Source organism: Jaculus jaculus, chromosome 14 (assembly GCF_020740685.1).
Source record: "Jaculus jaculus isolate mJacJac1 chromosome 14, mJacJac1.mat.Y.cur, whole genome shotgun sequence".
NCBI classification, from domain to species: domain Eukaryota; kingdom Metazoa; phylum Chordata; class Mammalia; order Rodentia; family Dipodidae; genus Jaculus; species Jaculus jaculus.
Window position 1 is genome coordinate 18,549,145 of NC_059115.1, and position 22,219 is coordinate 18,571,363.

A 22,219-nucleotide genomic window follows, 5' to 3' on the forward strand; every position below is an offset into this window, starting at 1 on the left:
GTGGTGGGAAGAATGTAAGAGCCAAAGGAAGGGTAGGACTCCTTAAAACGTGATCCCTACAGACATAAAATGGCCTCGATATCCATGACCTCACAGTGCCTGACACTACCTACACAAGACCATCATAAGAGGAGGAAAAGATCATGACATCAAAATAAATGAGAGACTGATTGACATGGGGAGGGGATATGATGGAGAATGGAATTTCAAAGTAGAAAATGGGGGAGGGAGGGTATTACCATGGGATTTTTTTATAATCATGGAAAATGTTAAAAAATTAAGAAAAAATTAAAAAATCAAAAAAAAATTAAAAAAGAAAACACATAATAATAAATATTGGTGAGGTTGTGATAAAAGGGGAACCCTTCTGCACTGTTAGTGGGAATGTAATTTGTTACAGCCATTGTGGAAATCAGTGTGGAGGTTCTTGAGACAGCTAGAAATAGATTTACCATATGATCCAGCTATAGCACTCCTAGGCATATATGCTAATGACTCTTCTCACTACCTTAGAGATACTTGCACAACCATGTTTATTGCTGCTCTATTCACAATAGCTAGGTAATGGAACCAGCCTAAATGTCCATCCACAGATGAATGGATAATAAAGATGTGGTACATCTACACAATGGAGTTCTATTCAGCGGTAAAGAAAAATGACATTTGCAGGGAAATGGATGGATCTGGAAAGGATTATACAAAGTGAGGTAACCCATGCCCAGAAAGCCAAATGTTGCATGTTCTCTCTTATATGTGGATCCTAGCTACAAATGTATAGACTTGCATATGATCTGGAACCAATAATCACTAGCAGAGGCCCATAAGCTAAAAAAAAAAGGCTATAAGGGAGGGAGGAGAGGGAAGGTCTTAACAGGATGGTATTGTATATATATAAGTAGAAGAACAGATTACAGGGAGGGGAAAGGCCTAAGTGAGGTCAGGGGAAGAGATTGTATAAAAGAAAGATGGGGGGAAAGTCAGTCAAAATTCAAGATATTCTGAATAAGACATATGAAAATCTACTTTTTAAAATAATGGCACATTCAGAAGTCATAGATTGTTACTAGAAAATTTTCAGGCCTGGGATGGGATACCTCCCAGTGAGTCATTGGCTAGGGAGGTCTATGTTGCCTCAAAAACATTACAGGCTATTGCCAAGGCCTTTGGTTCCCCATCAGAAAGAAATGGTAAGACCCTATTGCTAAAGATGTCACATGGCTGAGCAGCAAATCACTGAGAAATCAAGGTGGTGTTGAGCAAAAAGCCTTCTCCCTGTAGCCCAGTCAACCAAAAGCTGGAAAAAGCTGCACTGTATGCATTCTTATGGGAGACAGAAGTCATCAGCGGTGAAAACAGTGGACACTGGAAACCTCAAGTTTGGCCAGACAGGCCAAATGTCTGAATGAGTGCAATAGTGACATGTCTGCTCTGGGAGAAAGCAACTGCTCTTTAATTGGACTGAAGGGCCACTCTATGGGAGGGAATACATGCCTGGAACTGAAAACCTAATCAAAAGCCTATGGCAGGAGAGGTCATGAAACTTTGGGGTATAAAGCCTGCTCTTGTTTGGATAAATGCATATATTACTCTCACCAAATTGCCCTGAAAGCACTACACTTAATGTTCATACTCACATATTAATGTTACTCTCACTTCTGGTTAGAGAAGCTTCTCTTTTCAGATGGCGATGACCACTGGGATGGCCCAAAAGGCAACATAGTGCTGAGAAGAAGGGACGGAGGAATGTCTAGCATTGAAACACCCTCCAAGGCTCAGGGTCAATTGCGGAAGAGGTGGCGGAATGAATGTTCCAAAGGAAGAGCCAAAGGAAGGGTACCACTCCTTACATACAACTATCTGGACAGAATTTGGCCTCGATATCCAAAACCTCACAGTGCCTAGCATACCCACACAAGACCCTCATAATAGGAGAAAAAGATGATGACATCAAATTAAAAGAGAGACTAATGGAGAGAGGGAGGGGATATGATGGAGAGTAGAGTTATGAAGGGGAAAGTGGGGGAGGGGAGAGAAGGGGAGGGGTAAAAACCATGGTTTGTTGTTTATAAGTATAGAAGGTGTCAATAAAAATACATTAACAAATTTAAGTAGAATTTTGGCTGAAGGGATGGCTTAGCGGTTAAAGAGTTTGCCTGCAAAGCCAAAGGACCCAGGTTCAATTCCCCAGGACCCACATTAGCCAGATGTACAAGGGGGTACTTGTTTCTGGAGTTCGTTTGCAGTGGCTGGAGGCCTTGGCACACTCATTCTCTCCCTCCCTCTCTGTCTCACTCTTTCTCTGTCTCTGTCAAATAAATAAAAATAAAATATTTTAAAAGTAGAATTTTCTTGCCGGGCGTGGTGGCCCACGCCTTTAATCCCAGCACTCGGGAGGCAGAGGTAGGAGGATCGCCATGAGTTCAAGGCCACCCTGAGACTACAGAGTTAATTCCAGGTCAGCCTGGACCAGAGTGAGACCCTACCTCGAAAAACCCCCCAAAAAAAAAAAAAAGTAGAATTTTCTTTTAAAAGGCAAAATTTTTTATTCTGAATAGTTACATAATTATTAGGCTGGGAAATGACTTTATAATCTGAACCAATGTTAGAAATGCCATTATGGGATTACTTTGATTTATATAGTATAATTGTTGTAATAATACTAACCACTGGATGTGTTACATACTACATATTCAGAACAGTTGAAGCTCATATAAAGACAGCAAAATGAATGGAAAGGTTTAATGTAATTATCCCATTTCGTAACTCTGGATAAAAAGGACAGGCACTGAAGAGGAGATCTGAAGTTTCCAGGAAGCCATCTTAGTCTTTCAGCCACATGGAGAGAAGAGGAAGCCATGGGCATCAAGTCTTTGGGCTGTGGTTAACTGGGAAACCTCGTGAGCTGGGCCCCTCACCGGACCCTGTGTGCTTTGGCTGGGCTCTGTCTCTGGCCAGCGGAAACAGCACCATGTTGCCCATGCTCCTCAGCCTGCTGTGGTATCTCTTTCTCCCATTGAAGTGCATGTAGAATGGCTTCTTCCAGCTTTCTGTCAGCTGGTCTACATGGAGGATGTTATCAGCTCAGTTCCAGCAGGATTTCTCAGTGACCTTGCAGCCCAAGTATGTGGAGTCTTCAGCAATAGGGTCTTACCATCTATTCCTGGTGGGAAACCAAGGGACTCGGCAATGGCCTATAATGTTTTGGGGGCACAGGGATCTCATGGGATATTTTTTATAATCATGGAAGTTGTTTAAAAATTTGAGAAAAACAATTCCTATTGGATGTACAGTGGGATTTAATTTTCATACTTCTTTAATTTCCCTAATGTCTGATAAACTGAGTGTGTTTTCGTATGCTTCCAGCTATCCACACATCTGATTTGTAATTTCAATTATACTGTGTGCTTTAAAGAAAACTGCTCAGTGGTTAAGGCTCTTGCCTGCAAAGCCAAAGGGCCCGTGTTTGATTCCCCAGGAATCACATAAAGCCAGATGCACAAAGGTGGCACATGCATGTGGAGTTCATGTCCAGCAGCTGGAGGCCTTGTTGCGCTCACACATAGACACACACACAAATGAGTGACTACATTTTTTTTTAATTTTTTATTTATTTATTTGAGAGCGACAGACACAGAGAGAAAGACAGATAGAGGGAGAGAGAGAGAATGGGCGCGCCAGGGCTTCCAGCCTCTGCAAATGAACTCCAGATGCGTGCGTCCCCTCGTGCATCTGGCTAACGTGGGACCTGGGGAACCGAGCCTCGAACCGGGGTCCTTAGGCTTCACAGGCAAGCGCTTAACCGCTAAGCCATCTCTCCAGCCCGAGTGACTACATTTTTAAAAGCAACTTTAAAAAAATATCGGGCTGCTTCTTATTATTCACTTGTCTGTGAGCGTTATTTTTAATTTGTCTATATTTTATTTTTATGTTTTAAGGCTTTTCATATTATATTTTTCATTATCTGGGGGAAAAAGAGGCAGACAGAAAAAGAGACAGTGAGAACGGGCACACCAGGGCCTCCAGCCACTGCAAACAAACTCCAGATGCGTGTCCCACCTCGCGCATCTGGCTTTACATGGGTGATGAGGAACTGAACCTCGGTCCGTTGGCTTTTCTGGCAACTGCCTTCCTTAATTGCTAAGCCACTTCTCTGGAGCTGAGTGTGTTTAATGTCAGTGTGAGTAATTTAGCAAGATCCTGTCTTACGTGAAACAAACAAAATTAAAAAAGAATAGGATGGGAAGTGGAGAGACAGCTAAGCAGTTAAGGTGCTTGCCTGTGAAGCCTAAAGACCCTGGTTTGATTCTACAGGACCCACATAAGCCAGATTCACAACGTGGTGTCTGTGTCTGGAGTTGCTTTTCAGTGGCTGATGTGCCCATTCCCTCCCTCCCTCTCTCCCTCTCTCTAAAATAAGTAAATAAATAAATGAAATATTTTTTTAAAAAATAGGATGGGAATGTACGTTAGTGTTTGCCTAGCACTTAATGAAACTTTGGAACTGATACCTAGTGATGCTCTGGATAGTGTGATATGGAAAAGCATGGATAATTCAATAAGGGGGAACATCAAGTGTAAATCCATAAATATATATGTAATAATGTATTAGTATATATGAATATATATATATATACATATATATATATATATATATAAACATTATTATTGAATGATCCATGGTGTCATTTAATACAGCTCTTAGCTCTAGCAATTGCATCCCATAAAGGTTTTCCATATCACACTATCCAGGTGAAACCCCTGTGTCTTCATCTCTTAACCTACTTCACTGTATTTGTGATATCTACGAGCACTGGTCATTATGCTTCATGTTCATCTGCCGTATGTTCATTTCCTTTTCCTAATATTCTCTGTCTACTCATTTGAGAGAGAGAGAACTAGGCGGGGGCGGGGAGTGTGAGGAGAGAATGGGCATCCTAGGGCAACATAAGGTGATGCAATTGTCTGTAACTTGTTTTTTGTGTTGCTGGAGGCCCTGGCACATCCATTCTTTCTCTTTCTGCCTCTCTGTGTCTCTGCTTTTTTCTCTTTCTCTAATAAATAAACATATTATAAACTTCGAAAATGTCAAATAAAAATGTAAGTCCCATCATTTGATACAGTTAATGGGCACATGGAAGCCTGCAGTCCCCTCAGTGTCTGGGTAGCATTTGACACTGTACTCTAAAGTTCTCCTCCCGAGGACTGGGAGGCCTCTCTGACATTCCTTCTCAGACTCCTGTCCTTGGGCTCCTTCAATAGGCCCCGTGACTCTTCTTTGTGATCATCCTGTGGGGTCCGGGTTCTCTCCCCGTGCTGTTCCACCAGGCAACTCCATTCGCAGCTCTGCACACGCCCCGTGAGTGGCTTTAGCCGTCCCCATCATGGAAGGACCACTTCATGCTCAACACTCCAAAACTTTCGCTTTCTCTCCTCCTTCCAAGCTTGCACACATGTGCACATAGCAGACACCCCATGCTATATGTGCACCACGAGATGCGTAAACCGCAGGATGTGTCTGAAGCTGAACTTTTAGTTTCTCTAGTTCCTCTGCTCACTTCACACCCATCTCTTCCTTCAACATTCTGTCATCAGTGGAAAATGGCCCTCACATGGTTATTTAAACCAGGAACCTGCAAACCTACATCCATTATGTAACCTTCCCCTCTCCTCAAAGATAGGATGGACCAATGAACATGACCAATCAATCACCAAGTTTGATCGTCACTGATAAATGACACACTGAGAACCTACTGTGCGTCAGGCACTCTAGGTACTGGCGGGGAGGCCGCTGTCAGTGTGAGTTATCAGACATTTCATGTTTCCTAAGTGAATTCACTGAAGGTCAGTTTCAAGAGAAGTTCTGGAGCTTACCAGCAGACAATGGGTCAGTATCTCATCAGTTTTGTTTTATTCATGAGACTCACATGGTCCTACGTTGGCTCCAGGCAATGCAGAGGAGGTTTGTAAAGGCCGAGTGGAAGTGAGAGGACCAAACAACAGGGCCGGACAGGGGAGAGGACTCAGTGTTCAAGGCGCTTGCCTGGAACGTCAAGGACTTAGGTTTGACTCCCCAGTACCCACATAAAGCTAGAGGCACAAGATGACACACGTGTCTGGTGTTAGTCTGCAGTGGTTGGAGGCTCTGGTACACCCATTCTCTTTTTCACTATCTCTGTCTCCTAAATAAATAAATAAAAATCTAAAAGTAAAAATACAAAAACAAAAACAGAGGTTTCTTCCACCAGGTACAGTGGTATACACCACTCGGAAGGCTGAGTCGGGAGGAACATAATCAAGTAACAGGTTGGCCTGGGTGATGTAGATAGTCCTCATTTAAAATAAACAGGGGAAGGGTGTTAAGGGAGCAAGTCACATTCATGAGGGAGAAAAGGCATCACCAGGAGACCAGAGGTGACTGGCTGTATGTCCCATATGTCGGGAGCAGGACCAATGCTGAAGGAAACTGAGGAAGAAAGGAGTCAGAAAAGGAAAATCGGTTCACCCCATTTGTACCGAGCACAGGAATAGTCTTTTTAAAGATCAGGTTCCTGGGCTGAAAGAGATGGCTTAGCAGTGAAGCTACTAGTTGTAAAGCCTAAGGACCCAGATTTAATTCCCCAGTGCCCACATAAAGTGGAGCATGCATCTGGAGCTTGTTTGCAGTGGCTGGTGGCCCTGGTGTGTCCAGTCTTCCTCTCCCTCTCTCTTTGCATTTCTCTCTCAAATAAATTAATTAAAAATTTCAAAATGTTTAAAAAATTTACAAGAAAACAAATATGGGAGAAAACTTCAAGTACATAGTGTTACAAAGTACATTAAAATTCTACAGTAACTTAAAATAACAGGGAAATGGATGAAAATTATAAGTCTAATTTGAAGATAAAGCTAGGAAAATGTTTTTTGAGGCTGGGTCTCATTCTCGCCCAGACTGACATGGAACTCACTGTGTAGCCCAGCTTTGCCCCAATCACATGCTGATCTGACTCTCAGTCTCTGCATTATAGGTGTGGCCATCACACCTGGATAAGCAGGCAAAAGTCACTCATTGGACTGAAAGAAGAAGAGTAATTTCAAGTCATCAGCGATGCATTACTCAAATGAAGGTTAATCTGGAGCCAGCTAGGTCCACCACATTGCTTCCCTCATTCAGCGCCTCCTTGCTGGGCACACAGTCATGCCTTGTGTGGGTTCCCCTATGGGACACTGGAAACAGAGATGTTCATATCTCAGATGTCTTGCTGTCACCAATCTATGCTCCCATTGGTATACAGGGTGCTTTTGGGCAGCCCCGGAGCTTAGGGAATGGTTCACGATGGTCAAGTCATCATGTCCATCCACACCAAGCTGCAGAGTGAGGAACATGTGGCTGATGCCCTGAACAGGGCCAAGTTCAAGTTCCCAGGACATGAAGATCCACCTCTCCAAGAAGTGCTGATTTAATGTTGGCCATGAGCTCCTAATATCCCAATTCTGGTCCCCTGGACTTCCAAGGACTTCCACTGTGCTTGCCCCTTTAACCATGTTCACCAATAAATCTTATTATATGCATGTGAATGTTCAAGGGAGTTAATGACACATCTAGACTCATACAACAGGCCAGGCCATTTTGGTATATATCTGGGAGGCTGAGCAGGAGGATGGCCATGAGGTTGAGGCTATTCTGGATTATGTAGTGAGACCTTATCTGAAAAAACTTATGTGTTGGGGCTGGAGGGGTAGTGCAGTGGTTAAGGTGATTGCTTGCAAAACCTAATAATCTGGGTTTGATTCTCCAGTACCCACATATAGCCAGATGCACAAAGTGGTGCATCCATCTGGAGTTCATTTGTAGCCTCTGGAGGCCCTGGCATGCCCATTCTGTTTCTCTCTTCTATCTCTCTTATTTCAAGTAAGTAAATAGAAATATTTTAAATATTGAAATGAAGTGAAATAAAATTCAATAAATGAATAATGCCAGTATTTATTAAGTCAGAATTTATTCTGGAGCTATCAGCCATCCAGGTCATTTTTATGGGTGAAGAGTGTAATTTGGTGATACAACACTTACCCAGCAAGTGCAGGGTCCTTGAGGGTTCAGTCCCCAGCACTGCACATTGTAAAACAATTCATTTTCTTTCCTCTATGCTATTAATCTGTAGAAAATATAGAATGGAAAATTTATTAATAAATTCATAACACTGGGCTAAATAAGAATAATTCTAAATATAACTAATTCATGCTTTTCTTTTTGAGGCAGGCCCAACAGATTTGCCTTTTTTAATGTGAAAGAGTGACAGAGAGAGAAAGAAATAGAGAGAGAGGATTATCATGCCAGGGCCTCCAGCCACTGCATTCAAACTCCAGACATTTGTTCCCCCTTGTGCGCATCTGCCACCTTGTGCACTTGTGTCACTGTGCACGTGGCTTACTTGGGACCTGGAAAGCTGAACATGAGTCCTCAGGCTTCACAGGCAAGCAGCTTAACCGCTAAGCCATCTCTCCAGCTGTCATTCATGTTTTATGTTATTTTGTCTTTGCATGTAGAAGTGGAAAATAACGTATTAAATACTTGGTGAACTTTGGTGTCTCCACCACAATTCCAGTTTGTCAAAAGTAGTTACTGACAATTTCAACAGTTAGCAAGTGGTCACGAAACTGTGTAGCAATGGTGGGAGTGGTTCAGACCCCTACACAGGGTTTCCCAGTGCACCACAGACTCACAGCAAATGCTTACAGGCCTAGAAGAGTACCAGAAAATATTGACAAACACAGCCAATTAAAATGTCACATCAGGGCTGGAGGGATGGCTTAGCAGTAAAGATGCTTACCTGCAAAGCCAAAGGACCCAGGTTTGATTCCCCAGGACCCAAGTAAGCCAGATGCACAAGGCGGCGTATACATCTGGCATTTGCAGTGGTCGGAGGCGCTGGTGCACCCATTCCCTCTCCATATCTGCCTCTTTCACACGTGTGCTCTCTTTCAAGTGTGCTTATGCATATGTCATACACACAAATAGGCCCATGTAGGTTTTGGTAGAAAAGCAATGCCAGAGATGGAGAGATTGCTTAGCTGTAAGGGCAGTGGCATAGGAAGCCTGAGGACCCTTTCCATGTAAGCCTTCTTTGCTATACAGTCCAGCTTCTCCCAAGATCATTTGCAACTAAGAGGCTGCAAGGAGAAGTGACTAGAATCCCAGGAAAGGGTCCTGTGCCCCTTCCCTCTCCTCCTATTCCCATCACCGCAGGCATGGCTATCCGTGTATTGTTCTGCTCAATTAGGTGACCATCCTACTGGGCAAGGACATTCTGTACTCCAGGATGGCATCATGCTGTGCCTGGATGGAAAAAAGCCCATGCTACAGCATGCCTTAACCTCATTGTGTGACCAATGGTTAGCAAATCACCTTGATGTTTTAAATGTTCACCCATTTTTATTGTACATTTCTTCCTGGTATGTAATTTTGCCCAGTACTTTAATAAAATATCCCTACTAGGTTTGGTCCCCAGGGCCTCCAGTAACAAGCCACAAGACTGTCAGGATGCAGGGACTGGCCAGCGTCACCTAGAATCCATCCAAAGTGACCATTACATGTATGCAGAGCACTTGAATTCTGCCTGAGTCCCTGCTGTTTGCTGAGGTTTGTGCTTCTTTGTGGTGCTGACGAGCTGCTGGTGGTTTTTCTCTCTGCTTGGATCTGTGATAGGGAGGCCACCCTTGTCATCTTTATGGAACTTCTGGGTCTGTAAGCTTCAATAAATCCCTTCATCCCATAAACTGTGCCTGGTTTCAAAGTTCATACTAGAAAAGTGAATCTGACTTCAACAGTCACTGAGAATCCATCCAAAGTGAAAATAGCTTTTGGTCACCAGAGTCCACTCGGGATGCAGACAAACACCATTTGAGGGAGACTGATTCTGGAGAGGAAGATGGGAAGGAAGAGGACAGCTCGGAGCAGGGAGCAGAAGGATGAGTGAAGAGAGGGGGGAGATTCAGAGTCCAATAAGCCAACATCAGAGGGAGGAGGAGGAAGAAGAGGAGGAGAGCCTGGAGGAAGATCTGCTTCCCTTCACCCTCATCCCTAACCCCCTGGCTGGGAGGAAGGTGTTGGGAGAAGGTTCCAGTGAGGACAGCAGAGAGGCCACAGGTGAGTGGCCTGGCTTAGAGAGAGGGGGCAGACAGAGTCAGTGGGAGTCATATCTATTCTGTCCACACAGGTGCACACGATGCCCAGGAGTTTGGGAGCTATCACCTGGGGTCCCTGTGTGGCTACTGCTCCTTCTGCATTGTAGGCTCCTACCAATATCAGTGTTGCTACCTCTGCCCTCTGGTCTGTGAAACCACACTCCGGATGGGCCCAGGGATCCAGCTCCTCCCCTGCTCAGGGAAGTTCCCATGAGGCAGGTCCAAGCCTAAGGGCTGGAGGCATGTTGCCAGGTGTGGCCAAGTCAAAGAGCAAGTGGTTGGAACCACACACCAGGGACACAGGCAAAATAAAGTAATAGCACCAGGCCTGGTGGTCCATGTCTATAATCCCAACACTTGGGAGGCAGAGGTAGGAGGATATCTGTGAGTTCGAGGTCACCCTGAGACTACATAGTGAATTCCGAGGTCAGCGAGACACTACCATGAATAACAAAATTTAAAAAAAAATGGGTAAAAAGAGAATTAGTATAGGCTCAGGGGCAGGCCAAGAAACCATTAGACAACCCAATAAAAATTAAGGGTTGGTTCATGGTAAAAGTTCTGCAGAAAGTGAGAATAGAAGAAACATATCTCAACATAACAAAAACAATTTATGACAAACCTACAGCCAACATAATACTAAATGGGGAAAAACTTGAAGCTTTTCCACTAAATTCAGGGACAAGACAAGGGTGTTCACTGTCCACATTTTATTTGATATACTACTGGATGTCGTAGCTATAGCGATAAGGCAAGACACACTCTTATAAGGGATACAAATTGGAAAGGAAGAGATCAAATTATCATTATTTGCAGATGATATGATTCTATACATAAAGGACCCTAAACTCTGCCAGCAAACTCTTAGAGCTGATAAACACTTTTAACAATGTAGCAGGATACAAAATAAACACACAGAAATTAGCAGCTTTTTTATATACTAACAACAAACATGTGGAGGATGAAATCAGGGAATCTCTCCCATTCACAATTGCCTCAAAAAAAAAAAAATTAACTTAGAATACACATAACCAAGGAAGTGCAGGATCTCTACAATGAGAACTTTAAAATACTCAAGCAAGAAATTGTAGAAGACACTAGGAAATGGAAAGATATCCCATGTTCTTGGATTGGAAGAATCAATATTGTGAAAATGTCAATCTTACCAATCTACACATTTAATGCAATCCCCATTAAAATGTCAATGGCATTCTTCACAAAAAATCCAAAAATACATTTTGAAGCACAAAAAAACCTCAAATAGCCAAAACAAATTTGCGCAACAAAAATAAGGCTGGAGGTATCACACTACCGATTTTAAGTTATTTTACAAAGCCATACTAACAAAAACAGCATGGTATTGGCACAAAGACAGACGCATAGATCAATGGAACAGGATAGAGGACCCAGATGTTAATCCAGGCAGCTACAACCATCTGATTTTTGACAAAAATGACAAAAATATTCATTGGAGAAAGTACAGCTTCTTCAACAAGTGGTGCTGGGAAAACTGGATATCTATATGTAGAAAGATGAAAATAGATTCTTGTGTTTCTGTCTCCATGCACAAGAATCTAGTCTTTATGGGTCAGGGACTTTAATGTAAGACCTGAAACACTGAAATTGCTAGAAGGAAAGATATTGGCATATTGGCATAGGTAATGACTTTCTGAATATAACCCCAATTGCTCAGGAGCTAAAACCACTAATCAACTACTGGGATATCATGAAATTACAAAGCTTTTGTATAGCAATGGACACTGTAAATAGAGCAAAGAGGAAACCTACTGAATGGGAGAAAATCTTTGCCAGCTATACATCTGACAGAGGATTAATATCCAGAATATACAAAAAACTCAAAAGACAAAACAATAAGAAATCAAACAACTCAGTTAAAAATGGGCTATGAAGCTAAATAGAGAGTTCTCACTGGAAGAAATACAGATGGCATATAAACATCTAAAAAAGTGTTCTACATCCTTAGCCACCAGGGAGATGCAAATTAAAACTACTTTGAGATTCCATCTCACTCCTGTCAGAATGGCTTCCATCAAGAAAACAAATGACAACAAATGTTGGTAAGGATGTGGACAAAGGGGAACCCTTCTACACTGTTGGTGGGAATGTAATCTGGTGCAGCTATTGTGGACATTGGTGTGGAGGTTCTTAAGACAGCTAAAAATAGATTTACTACATGATCCAGCTAAGGCACTCCCGCATATATATCCTAATGTCTCTCTCACTACCTTAGAGATCCTTGCTCAACCATGTTTATTGCTGCTCTATTCACAATAGCTAGGAAATGGAACCAGCCTAGATCTCCTTCAAGAGATGAATTGATAATAAAGATGTGGTATATCTACACAATGGAATTTTATTCAGTGGTAAAGAAAAAGGAAATTTGCTGGGAAATGGATGAATATGAAAAGGATTATACTAAGTGAAGCAACCCAGGCCCAGAAACTAAACATTGCATGTTTTCTCTCATATGTGGATCCTAACTACAAATGTTTAGATTTGTGTGTGAACTGGAACCAAAAAACCAGTAGCAGAGGCCAGTAAACTGTAAAAAGGCTGTAATGGTGGGAGGATAAAGAAGGAACTTTAGGGGATGATATTGTACATATGTAAGTAGAAGATCAGATTACAGGGAGTGGAATGGTTTAAGTGAGGCCTGAGGAAGAGATTGAGTAAGAGAAGGGTAGGTCATTGAATTTTCAAGATATTCTGAATAAGACATATGAAAGCCTACTTCTTTGAATAATGGCACATCCAGAAGCCATAGATTGCTACTAAAAAATTTTCAGTGCCAAGGATGGGATACCTACCAGTGTGTTGTTGGCCAGGGAGGTCCCTGCTGCCTCCAAAACATTACAGGCTTTTGCCAAGGCCCTTGGTTTCCCAGGAGTAACAGATGGTAAGACCCTATTGCTGAAGACTTCACATGCATGGGCAGTAAGACCACTGAAAAATCAAGCTGGTGCTGAGCAGAAAACCTCTCTGTAGACCAGCCACCTATAAGCTGGAAAAAGCTGCACTGCATGCAGCCCTATGGGAGACAGGAGTTATCAATGGTGGAAACAGTGGACACTGGAAGCCTCAGGTTTGGCCAGATAGGCCAAACGACCAAACAGGTGCAATAGTGGCATGTCTGCTCTGGGGAGAACCAATTGCTCTCTAAGTTGACTGGAGGCCCACTCTATGAGAGGAAATACATGCTTGGTACTGAGAACCTAATCAAAGACCTATGGCAGGGGAGGCCATGTGCCTTAGGGGTATAAAGCCTGCTCTTGTCTGGCTAAATGCCTATATTATTCTCACCAAATTGCCCTGTAAGCACTACGCTTAATGTTCATATCCATATATTAATGCTACTCTCACTTTTGGTTAGAGAAGCTTCTCTGTTCAGATGGTGGTGACCACTGGGATGCTCCACAAGGCAACACAGTGCTGAAAAGAAGGGACGGAGGAGTGCTCACCACTGAAACAAGGCTCAGGGTCCATTGCAGAAGAGGTGGCAGAAAGAATGTAAGAGCCAAAGGAAGGGAACCATTCCTTACAATGCCAACTGTCCAGATTGAAATTGGCCTCGATATCCATGACATCACAGTGCCTAGCAATACCCTCACAAGACACTCATAATAGGAGAAAAAGATGATGACATCAAAATAAGAGACTAACGGAGAGAGGCAGGGGATATGATGGAGAGTGGAGTTGTGAAGGGGAAAATGTGGGAGGTGAGGGAAATATCATGGTTTATTTTCTGTAAATATAGAAGTCGTCAATAATAAAATAATAAAAAATCAAGGGTTGGGGCCACTGGAGGACAAGCAGTACCTGAGCAACAAGGGTTGTGGCCTTCAAAGAGGCTGAAGGTTGTTCAGGGCAGGAATTAGGAGAAAGAGAAGCTCACCCTGTTCCTGAATGTCCCCAGTGTCACTCACTGAGCAATCTTCAAGCATGGACTCCCTCCTCTCCCACTGGAAGCTACTGTGGACTATTTCACCTTCTCCCTGCGTCAGTGCATGTGTGGGTCTGGCTAAAGCGTCCTGTTTAGAGAAACGCTGGGTCGCTACGTTAAAGGAGATCCCTGGGGCTCCCAAGTTTCCCCTGTGAAATGGGCAGGGTCATGACTGCATGGGCTGGCTGACCTCTGGGTCCTTCTCTCTGGATCCCTGGCCAACATCCAGGAGACACTAGAAGCCTGAAGGGACAAGTGGATCCTATAGGTTGATGCCCCTCCCTTACCCTTAGACCCCTTACCACGAGCCATGTTTACTGCTCTGAAGAAATGCGGCCTTTCCCGGAAACCTCAGTGTTAGGTGTGGGGTCCATCTTCAGAAGAAGGGGATAGAGACTGGACCTGAACTTGTGCCTGAGGCATGAGTGGGGGGATGGTTCTGGTCCAATCAACACAGCTTTTTGAAACAGTTCTTTACCAGTGGTAGCTCGGTAACACCTGGGCCTGGAGGCCAACTGAGAGTCAGGGTGCGCAGGCTCCCCGCTGTCCACCCTTTCCCATGTCATGACCTCCAGTTGCAGAGTGGAAAGAGTTGTTTTTTGGGTTTTTTTTTCCCCATGCACACTTGGCCTCCCAGTGATCTTTAACCTCTGCCTCCCAAGTGCTGCGATTGGAGGGTTAGAGGCCTGTGCCACACTGCCTGACTCCTTAGGAATTTGTAAAGAATTTTATTTATTTACAAGGAGAGAGAGAGGATGAATGTGCCTGGTTCTGCAGCAGCTGCAAACTCCAGATGCATGCAACAAAGTGCATCTGTCTTTATGTGGGTACCCGGAAATAGAACTGGGGTCATTTGGCTTTGCAAGCAAGCACCTTAACCACTGAGCCATGTCTTCAGCCCTTTCATTAAAACACTTTTTATATTTGTATGTACCTAGTAATTTTTAGAATAAACCATTTATTTATTTATTTATTTATTTGGGGGAGGGAGGGAGAGAGAGATTAGGTGCACCAGGGCCTCTAGCCAATGCAAAGGAACTCAGACACATGCACCACCTGTGCATCTTGCTTTACATGGTTAATAGGGAATTGAATCCCTGACCTTAAGGGATTTGAAGGCAAGTGCCTTATCTGCAGAGCCATCTCTCCAGCTCTCCCCAGGCATTCTTTAAATAAATATTTTATTTATTTATTTGAGAGAGAGAGAGAATGGGGACTCCAGGGCCTTTAGCCACTGCAGACAAACTCTAGATGCATGTGCAACATTGTGCATCTGGCTTTATGTGGGATCTGGGGAATCAAACCTCCGTCCTTAGGCTTTGTAGGCAAGTGCCCCTGGATAGGTATTTTTAATGATCATATTTTATTTTTACAATCATTACTGGCAACCAAGCATTCTACTGCTGAGCTATGCCCCCAGCCCTTACTGGGTTCTAGCTAGGAGCTCTGCCACTTACCAACATGGCCAGCCCTGGTGTGTGTGCAGGGACGTATGTGCAGGTGTGAACAACTGGAGGCCGGGGATCAGTGTAGCATGTCTTCCTCTCTTATACCTCACCTTATTTTCAGAGACAGGATCTCACTGCACATGGAGATCACCAATTTGGTTCAACCAGCTCTCTTGCCCTGCTTTTACTTTAGTGCTATGGATCTGAAAGTTATCAGGTGAGCCATCTCCCCAGATTTGTTTTTTACCTTGAGGCAGTGTCTCACTAAGGTTTCCAGGCTCCCCTAAACTCAATTTTAGCACAGGAAGACACAGAACCTGGCAGTCCAAGAGCCTCCACCTCGCGGGTAGCTGTGACAGGGAGCACTGCAGGGTCGGAGACTCCAAGGTTTTGGTCACCCTGGCCTCAACCCCAGGCTCCCTCCCCTGGACTTGGACTTCAGTCCCTCCCTACATCACCACCTGGACCTGCTCACCTAGATCTCTCTCTTTCCTTTGTGACCTAGGACTCAAAAACAAAACAAAACAAAAAATCAGATAAATGTGTGGCAGGATGGGGTGGACTAGAGATGTGGCTCAATGGCCCACAAACCCAGACAGCCTGGGCTCAGTTGCCCTGCACTCATGTAAAACCACATGCCCCAAGTGGTGAGTGCATCTGAACTTTATTTGTAGTGGCAAGATACCCTGGTGTACCTATTCTCTCTTTTTCTCTCTTTTCTTGCCAATAAAATAAACAAAAACATAAAATAAAATAAATAATATGAGCCAGGAGGATTTCCAGAAGTTCAAAGCCGGACAACTACGAAGTGAAACCCTCTCTGACAACAAACACAATACATAAGGGAGCAGGAGGGACGGGTCTGCCATCTCAGCTCCTCACGACACAGAGGCAGGAGCTTCCAAAGCTCAAGGTCATCCTGGGCACCAGGGCAAGTTCAAGTCCATCCAGAGTAACTTAGAAAGCCTAGCTCAAGCCAAAAGTGTAAAGAGGACTAGAGATGTCACTCATGGGTACAGTGCTGGCCTGAAATCCACAGAGAGGGGCTGGGTAGAGCACCTGCCTAACATGTGGGAAATGCTGAATCCAACCCTCAGAACTGGGAAAAGAAAAGAACAGGAAGGGCAGAGAAGGTGGCTCACCATTGGGCACTTGATTGCAAAGCCTGCTGAGCCAGGTTCAATTCCCAAGTTGCCTCCTTAAACCAGAGGCAAAAAGGCAAAATCTTAACCAAGCATGGTTGTGCACATCTTTGATCCCAGCACTGGGGAGACTAGGTTCTCCACGGGATCACCATGAATTTGAGGCCAGCCTAGAGATTCATAGGCTATTCCAGGTCAGCCTGGGCCAGAGTGAGACGCTACCTCAAACAAACAACAACTACAAAAGGGAAAATGTGCCACAAGTGTGTGGTGTTCATTTGCAGAGGCAAGAGGTCTTGGTGTCCTGACATACAAACATACACATATGTGCACATAAGTAAATAAATATTAGAAAAACCAAAAGGATTAACAACAGTCAGGCATGGTAGCACACATCTGGTTTCCAAGCATTGGAGAGGATGAGACAAAAGGGTCACAACTTCAAAATGAATAAAGAACGCGATGAATGTAGAGTTAATATGGAAAAAAGGGAGGGAGGAGAGGAGGGGTTTCTCACCCAAAGAAGAGCTATCCTGGCCTGGAGGTCACATCCTGCCTGTTTTCTTTCCAAAGAGGTTGCTGAGGTAAGTTTTCATGTCCTTCTTGATGGGGCCTTTGTGGAGGGCATCTGGGGTTCCCTTCCTGGGGGAGCAAGTGGAGAAAGGGCAAATTCTGGGATACCCCTGTCCCTACATGTCCTCACCCCCTCCCATCTCACCCTCCATGTTCTCAACCTTCATCCCTGCTGACCTTTCACAGGAGGGTCCCGCATCGTCCAGGGACTCTTCCTGCAGTGCCAAGGCCTGGGTCTTTCCATGAAGATGAGCAAAGCAGGGAGTGGGTGGAGGGGTGTCTTCTGTTATGGTTGGGCCCTGTCCTGGTGGAACCCCAGCTTCCACCGTGGGGACAGGATTCTGGAGAGAGACACACATATACAGAATTCACTTGCAGGCTTATAATGGGGATTCCTCTTAATGGTGTCTACTAGAAAGAGTCGGGTTGTTTCTGGTTTTGAGTACTAATTGAAGGTAGCCCAGAACAAGCTTGGGCCATAAGGCAATGACTGCAGAGCCCTGGGGCTGGAGAAGCCCATGGGGAATAGCTCTGCTTGTGGTGCAGGAGTAGGGTGCATCGTCCCAGAAAAGCCAAAGAGTTTCAGTCCTGTGAAGAGGAACGCCGGGTTGGCAGCAATACAGTAAGGCTGCGTGTTGCTTTGCATCAACCAAAGCTCAATTTCCCCTTTGTTCCTACTCTTCCTTTTTCGCCTATTTCTGCTGCCTCTTCTTCTTTTTATTTTCTTACTTATTTAATAGAGACACACAATGAGAGTGAAATAACAGTTACACCAGGGTTTCTTGCCTTTGTAAATGAACTTCAGACACCTGCTCCACTTTGTGCATCTGGCTTTGTGTGGGTTCTTGAGAATCTGACCCAGGCCCTCAGGCTGTGCAAGCAAGTGCCTTTAACTTCTGAGACATCTCTCCACTCCACCCTCTTTTTGGGGAGGTAAGGTCTCAGTCTAGGCTGGACTGACCTGGAACTCACTCTGTTCTCCCAGGCTGGCCTTGAATTCCCAGAAATCATCCTACCTCTGCTGCCACATTTTTTTTAAACATCATGTCTCCACATAGCCCAGGCTGGTCCCCAAACTCACAGAAATCCTCTTGTCTCTGCCTCACAAACTCTGGGGTTGCAACCATTGAGCCACTATATCCAGCTTCTCAAGGATCAAATCTTTCCTAGCTGTAATTCTCAGCACAGTAATATTAAAAGACAATGAAATGGAATAAGGGGAGAGAAGGAAGGGAGGTGTATCTATATGGCTGGCTGTGGTGCATGCCTATGATACCAGATGCTTGGAAGTTAAGGCTTTTGGACCATTGGACTCATGAATACAGGAGCTCTTGGTTCTTCTCCAACTGTGCCTCCAGCTGCTCAAGCAGCTCCTCAAAGTTCCCCTGACACTGCTCACTCTGTGCACTGGACCCAAGACCTCTAACTAACCTCACCAGGATCAGCTCAGGCTCCTGGCTTGCCTCCCCTGAGGCCCCGCCCCTGACCCGCAGGCCCCGCCCCTCACCTTGTGCAGAGCCTCTGCTCCCTGTGCCAGCTGAGCCTCAGCCTCAGGCAAGGGCGCTGCCTTCTGCAGCATCTGCTGCAGTTTCAGCTTAGAATCTTCCAGCCATTCTTCCAGCTGTCGCCTCTTCTCTTCATTCTGGGAGAGGCAGAGGCATGTGAGTGAGGGGCTTGGGCATAAGAGCCACAACATCCCAGACTCTGCCCTTTCCCCCTGGCAGGACCTCACCTGCCATTACCAGGACTCCTTGGTCTAGGTGACCACTATTCCCAGAAGGCCATAGGGCAGCCTAGGCTGACAACCCCAGGCAAGGAACCCTCTGGGTTTTCTGGAAAATGAAATTCCTTGCCTTGCTGAGTGTTACAGGTTTAACGCAGTTCTGGATGAAGGTACAAGGCATTATGGTGATGTGCATGCTGGTAATCCCAGCACATAGGAGGCTGAAGCCCAAGAGATTCCAACTCCAGGACAACCTAGGCTACATAGCAAGTTCAAAGACAACCTACATATGGGCACCCAGCCCCAATAAACCAAGAAAAAGATAAAAAGTTCAAACACTCCTAGGATGTGAAGAGTCCAGCCACCCATCTGCCACAACACAAGTTTAGAATTACAGGGCACATGCCTCGGTGTCTTTTGGGAAACCAAGCTCCTTCTCATCTGCACAGCAGCACCCCCAAGAGACACTAGTTTAGCACAGGTTTAGAACCCAGAAGGGACTCCTAGGGTCTGATGGGAGATGGACACTCTGTGAGAAGCCTTGTAGCGGGGCCACAGATTCTCGCCAACAGGCCCAAAGTCATCAAGGAAGAAGAAAACCAAGAGATCATTCCACTTTCCCACTCACTGCCTTCAAGGACCCAGGCATGAGCGGGGAGATGGCTCAGCACTTCAAAGGGCTTGCTTGCAAATCCTGATGGCCCTGGTTTGATTCTCCTGTTCCCACATCAAGCCACATGCACAAATATGCAGAAGGCCCTGGCCAGCCCATTCTCATTCCCTCTGTCCATGCAAATTAATAAATAAAGTTAATGGGCTGGAGGGATGGCTTAGTGGTTAAGGCATTTGCCTGCAAAGCCAAAGGGCCCAGGTTTGATCCCCCAGGACTCACGTTAGCCAAATGAACAGGGGATGCATGCATCTGTAGTTTGTTTGCAGTGACTGAGGCCCTGCTATGCCCATTCTCTCTCTCTCTCTCTGTCTATCTATCTATCTATCTCTCTTTGTCTCTGTCTCTCTCTTTCTTCTACTTTTTCTGTCAAATAAATTAATTAATTAAATAAAGTATTAAAAAATTAATAAACTTAAAACAAATCCAGGCATGCCAGGCAGGGTGGCAGAGGCCTGACATCCTGCCTACTCAGTATCCTGAGGCAGGAGGATTGAAGATACACACTAGCTTGGGCTACAGAGGGAGTTCAAGGCCACACTGGGTAATTTAGAGAGGCCTTGTCTTAAAATAAAAAGTAAAGAGGAGCTGGGTGTGGTGGCACACACCTGTAGTCCTAGCATTCTGGAGACTGAATTTGGAAGATTGCTGAGTTCAAGACCAGCCTGGGGCTACAGAGTGAGTTCCTGGTCAGCCTGGGCTACAGTTAGACCCTACCCCAACAAGTAGAACAAAGAAAAATGGTAAGAGAACTGGAGCATGGCTAGAAAACCTGCCTAGCATCCTCCAGTTGAGAACTGGGGCAGTGGCTCTGCAGGAGAGCTTCATTGGTGGCAGTGAGGAGCTGGGAGTGTGGTTTATTGCAAAGCATGGGCCTAGAGTGCGTGAAGGCCTGGGTTTCATGCCAAGAACTACATCCCTCCCCGCTACACACACTTACACAAGTTCAACTTAGATAGGGAATATACCTGTGGGTAAAAAAAATGGAGAATGTACCTGTGGTTACATATTAATCAAATACTGAAGGCTATGTAGCCGGTCATAAATCAAAGCTATATTGCCCTGGTTCAATTAATTGTATTTATTTATTTATTGTGTTTTGAGGGAGGGTGTTACTCTACCCTAGGCTAACTTGGAATTTACTGTGTGGTCTCAGGGTGGCCTCAAACTAGTGATGGTCCTCCTACATCTGCCTCCCAAGTGCTGGGATTACAGGCGTGCACCACCAATCCCAGCTCAATTTGTTTTTAAAATAACTAAGGGCTGGAGTGATGGCTTAAGTTAAGTTAAGTTAAGTTAAGTTAAGGTGCTTTCCTGCAAGGCCAAGGGACTCAGGTTTGATTCCCCAGTACACACATAAAGCCAGATGTAAAAGATGGCACATGCACCTGGAGTTCCTTTGCAGAGGCTAAAGGACTTGGCACTCCCATCCTATCTCTTGCTCTACCTGCCTCTTATTCTTTCTCCCTCCCTCTCTCTCTTAAATAAATAAATAAACAATCCCATTTTACAGATGAGGAAACTGAAGTTCAGAGAAGAGAATCTACACAGCTTGGGACTGAATCGAGGTTCCACATCATTTGGGAGCTCATGAGCTGATCTCCTCTAGTCTAAAGGACAGGGAAAGCTGGGTAGGGACAGAGGGCAGCCCTGCAGGGGCTCCAGCCTCACCTCCTTGAGCTCCTGCTGCAGCTTGCGGTTGGCTTCTTTGGTCTCATTCAGCTGGTGGTGAGCAGTGGCCAGTTCCTGCTCCAGCTGGCCCACCTGCCCGTCCAGCAATGCCTGGCCCTCCCGCAGCTGGCATACTTCTGCTCTCTGCTGCTCCAGGGCCTCCTGCAGCTCGGCTATGCACCCATTGGTGTCCTCGACAGGACCCAAAGCATTTGCAAGGGTCTGGAGGGGGAGGAGGCACAGAACCCAGAGTGGGGAGCTGGGTTGATGAGTTGGGGTGGTGACAGGGCAAAACAAAGATCAGCAACAGTCATTCAGATCCAAGTCTGCAGGGTGAGTCACTGAGGGCCATGGAAATTAGTTTTCTAAGTGACTATTAAAGGACTTGGGCATTCAGAAATCCTGGAGTCTGTAAGTACACTAATATGTATTGGGACCATCACAAAATCACAGAGTTAGTAGACATGATAGCACAGGTTTAAAATCCAGACACTTGAATTCAAGGTCAGCATGGGCTACAAAATGATACCCTGGCTCAAAATAAAAAAGTAGGGCTGGAGAGATGGCTTAGCGGTTAAGCGCTTGCCTGTGAAGCCTAAGGACCCCGGTTCGAGGCTCGGTTCCCCAGGTCCCACGTTAGCCAGATGCACAAGGGGGCGCACGCGTCTGGAGTTCGTTTGCAGAGGCTGGAAGCCCTGGTGCACCCATTCTCTCTCTCTCCCTCTATCTGTCTTTCTCTCTATGTCTGTTGCTCTCAAATAAATAAAAAATGAACAAAAAAAAAATAAAAAAGTAAAAAGAAGTGCTGAAGAGATGGCTCAGTGGATAAAAGTGCCTACTTGCAAAGCCAGATGGCCTGGGTTCAGTTTC

At 45.0% G+C, this 22,219-nt stretch overlaps 1 protein-coding gene across 1 annotated transcript in view; it reads right to left on the bottom strand.

Annotated features, from left to right (window-relative positions):
* Positions 1-17,257: 17,257 nt before the first annotated feature.
* LOC123454629 (liprin-alpha-3-like) overlaps positions 17,258-22,219 on the bottom strand; it is a 35,008-nt gene continuing 30,046 nt past the window's right edge. Inside the window, exons 5-8 of the mRNA XM_045133354.1 lie at positions 21,350-21,571; positions 18,793-18,927; positions 17,463-17,626; positions 17,258-17,354 (exon numbers count right to left, since the gene is read on the bottom strand). Coding sequence (XP_044989289.1) covers positions 17,258-17,354; positions 17,463-17,626; positions 18,793-18,927; positions 21,350-21,571 — 618 coding nt within the window. The remainder of the gene's footprint in view (positions 17,355-17,462; positions 17,627-18,792; positions 18,928-21,349; positions 21,572-22,219) is intronic.